This window comes from Phytophthora infestans, genomic scaffold (genome assembly GCF_000142945.1).
Source record: "Phytophthora infestans T30-4 supercont1.77 genomic scaffold, whole genome shotgun sequence".
NCBI lineage: Eukaryota > Oomycota > Peronosporomycetes > Peronosporales > Peronosporaceae > Phytophthora > Phytophthora infestans.
The window spans coordinates 63,611-67,681 of NW_003303682.1; the positions used below are offsets into that span (position 1 = coordinate 63,611).

Genomic DNA, 4,071 nt, shown 5'->3' on the forward strand with positions numbered 1-4,071 from the left:
GACTCCTTTTGTTGATTCAGACACAGGTAATCTAGCACAGATACGCCGCGTCCTGTTGCTACGGTGGCATTAAGAGTACCTGAACAGCACCAAACAAGTATCTCGTAAGCTACAAAAAAAACCTGCACCAAGTTGCGCACCTTCGGTAGAAGTTGTGCAACATCAGCACGTACCGACGTAGAAGCCGAGATTTGTACAATTGTGCGTCCAGTCCAGCGACAGCGTATCGCCCCAGCGAGCAAAGATATCACGCTGCGCTTTCGTCTGCATCACAATTCCGATAGTCTGATCGTATTCGCCTTGCAGCAGCACGCATTCATTTCCCTCTGTGGAAGCAAATTCAGACAGCACACCGTTTAAGCGCTTCTCCGCACTGCTGTGCCCGAGACGAGCATTCATGAGGTTACGCACTTGTTGCGTAGAGATTGGAAGACCTGTTTCGTATTCCAGCAGCGGTACACGTTACGAATGGCTACCAACAACTGTAAGCAAGATAATAGGACGTACCAGTCGTGTCAGCAACATAGCTGACTATTTGCTTAGTGTCCGTGTTGGTCTGCCCGAATGCGTCCAGCATGGACAACACTGACTCGCTCAACAGGTCCTTGCACTGCTTCAAAGCAGTATAAAGCGTCCCGGTGTTGACATGGTTGTGGCACGTGTTCCACAAATACACAATAACGAGGATTCATATTAGTTTGACATGTACATACGGAATAGTGATATACTGGACAAAAAAACAAAAGAAATGATAAAACCAACCTCACTTGTTACTGTAATGGTCCAGTTAGAACTACTTGAAAAGTCACCACTACTAGCACGAATAACAGCGACGCGAAACATTGCTTTGCCTGCGCGATATCGTTCCTTCCGCTTAGCCCGTTTTCCAGTCGACCGAGATTTCTGCTTGCAGCCGAGAGTGCAAACGTATTTGCGAAACGCGTAGCCAAATGATTCAGGAACCTGGCGCTCTGGGTGATTTATCTTTGACTTATTGTACCCTTTCGTAGTCTGGCAGTCTCTCGTGCGATAGACAACAAGATGTTGCCTTTCAAACTGCTCCCAAAACGAAAAGAAATCCGGCCACGACGCGAAAGTCCTTCCGACAATACTCGGAACAACTGCAAGTGGAACATAAGAAGGATCTAAAGCATTAATAAAGGTAAACAGCATTAGCAACAAACTCTCTAGCTTCAGTTCCATTTCACGTATTCCTTACCCGTAGCTTTTGACGCAGATGACGGTTGTGTCGACTCTAACACTTCGCTGTCGTCGCTGGAGTCGTCTGCGTGCTCGAGAGGGGAAGTCCTTCGCTTCTTCTTGAGTGGAGGCATCGGCGGAGGTGGCAGGAGGCTCTGGGAAGCTCCGGCGGCGGGTTGGCGGGAAGCATTGGCGACGGTTGGCAGGAAGCTCGCAAATTTTGAACTGAGGGGGATTTTCAGCGCCCGGTTCGGTTCCACGGTTACGGTTCGTTTTTAAATTACCGTAATTTAAGTTACGCAACTTTTTTTTGAAGGTGCATTAACAGGTTCAGATTTGTAGGGCTCTCGTTAATACACCTTTATATCGGCGCCTTTCAGCAACTTCCCTGTTAAATCGAATGCAAACTTTTTTGAATATTTCTGTGACCCGCGCCTTTCGTGGTATATTACGAGAGAGCGGGCCGCACCGGTCCATTCGCAAACACTTAGACGAAGATCGATAAGACGCCAAAAGACGATCAGGATGCCCACAGGGGAGGACACGGCGGTACTGGTAGCAATGCTAATCGCTAACCCCAGCGACAAAGTCTCCAGGCGAAGTGTGACTGCGTCGAAACTGCTGTGGAGCCGTGTCTCAAAGATCGAGGAGCTCCAGCTCAAGCTGGTCAAGATGCAAAGACTGCTAGGAGATCTGCTTGAGCTGCACGAAGATATCGCTGCACGCCTCTCCGAAGACATGAACGAAGCAGTGCAGACGGCAACTATTGGCGTCGAGCTGCGTCAGAGAGTGGGTGAGCCATTTTCAAAGGTTCTAAGTACCGGCTTCCTCCGCTTTTTACTGACGATCACTTATTACTGACACTCAATTATAACCAATCGAATCACCTTATCGAAATCCTCCACTTGTTACTGACAACACAAAAATGGGTTAGGCACCTGATATTTCCTAATCCACGAGATGCAACCAACACGCAGGCGCACCGCCATCACAGCAGCGGGAAAGCTGGCGGTCCTGGATGCATGGGAGCAGTGTGGTGATATCTCTGCCGTTATAAAAGCATTCTATAGCGGTCTAGATGAATATGCGCACGAACAGCGGCGCAAGCTTATCTATCAGTGCGTGGGCGAAGTTAAGTGAGGAGACGGTAAAAGCGGGCTACAAGAAACGGACTCGCCATAGAAAAAGTAGACGTGGTAGCAAGTGAGATGATCGCTGAACTAGCTAGCCTTAGCCTGTAGACGGTAGAATTGGTGCTGTTGGCGACGAGCACGACACAATTGGAAGCAGTCCGCTCTGCGATGAGCTGCACAATTAATTCACGTACGCTTTATGATGTACGACGCGCGGCAGACATTACTGTTTATACCCAATTTTCCCATCAAAGTTGCCAAACATGACTGTCAGTAAAAAGCGGAGGAAGCCGGTACTGCTATTAGCAATCACCAAGTGTAGTAAGTACAAGTGTGGTGAAGTGCTTTCTCAGAAATAAGAGAATGGGCCTAACGCGGGGTCACTATCCCGAATCAGTGACAATTTCAAGTGATTAGAGAGGATTTGGGTTGGCTGGCACGGATGCAAGTTGCCTGTGGTGGATTAGCCATGACGAGCAGCACCCCGTATGAAATGACGATGGATCTGGTATGAGCGATGTACGAGAAGGCAAGATCCACCAAGACTTACCTCGGATCCACCCTTACCTGGATTCACCAAGATGGATATGGGATATACTATACAAGAATGGATCGGGTGTGGATCCTATGAAGGAAGGATGGTAGGTGCCCTCTGAAGGAGGATCTAGTAGCCACGGCTAATGAGGAGTCAAGATCCACCGCGAGGTACCCCGGATCCCATACTTCCGAGTTCGGATCCAAGGAGAGAGGATCCCGCCTTGAGGGACCTGGATTCAGGGTATATGATGATGGATGCAGTGGATCTCGAACTTTCGTGGGACAATGGAGATCACAGACGGTTGCGAGATGATGTTGGATGATTGAAGAGCTCAGATCCACGACGAGTGTACACTTACATTGAAGTGGATCCAAGCGACCTGGATCCGGATGAGTGTACCTATAATAGGGTGACCATAATGATTACGCTATGGATCCGGTGGATCTTGAAGATAATACAGCTGGGATGATGGGTCAAGGAAAGAAGGGACATGCAGCCGAGCCTGGTAAGGGATTTAACGAGGGAAAGACATCGAAGGTAGAAATCCAGGCAGGTATAGGCTTAAGTATCAATACAGACCCAATTTGCACAGTAACACGCAAGTGCCTTCCTGCCCTCAAGAACCGGAACTACATTGGCCGTACGAGCTCGGAGAAGGTTGGGAATTGCGAATCTAGTGCTGGTAGTGATAGCTGGATAATACATTGGCCAGATCCTACAACCTAGTGAGCTTTTCCTTTACTTGTGCAGATCCGACAGGTTAACCGAATTTACTACTTGGTCGGTTATACCCTAGAGGCTCTCAACTCTCAAGATCCCGTCACAGGAGGCGGCAAGTACGACGCAAAGGAAAACGCAAAGGCAAGGGAACACACCCGCAAGGCAACCCTACGGCCAGGTCTACGATCTAGGCCCCGGATCCATAAGCTTGAATATTCGCTTAGGATACGGAACCATCCACGGAGGCAGAGTGAAGATTTTCCACTGCTGCTCCACCCCATCCCCACGTCTCGCCAAGACACTCAAGCTTCACCACTTGAACTCTTCGGAAGTTACCGAGAGAGCAAGATCCCGCCCTACCGACGGGTACACAAGGTGAGGAAAGTTCAGCAGAACACATATCATCATCGGGGGACCCCCTCCGTTAGTCGGTGTCTGGGTGCAGTTGGTAAGCTAGATCCGGCAATCTCGCAGATTTTG

At 49.2% G+C, this 4,071-nt stretch overlaps 1 protein-coding gene across 1 annotated transcript; it reads left to right on the forward strand.

Moving 5' to 3' along the window:
* Nucleotides 1-1,725: 1,725 nt before the first annotated feature.
* Nucleotides 1,726-2,142, forward strand: PITG_18957 (uncharacterized protein; the record flags this gene model as incomplete). Its single annotated transcript, XM_002997279.1, has 2 exons — nt 1,726-1,993; nt 2,135-2,142. The coding sequence occupies 2 exons, from the start codon at nt 1,726-1,728 to the stop codon at nt 2,140-2,142; spliced, it is 276 nt and encodes a 91-aa protein (XP_002997325.1).
* Between the last annotated feature and the right edge of the window lie 1,929 nt (nt 2,143-4,071).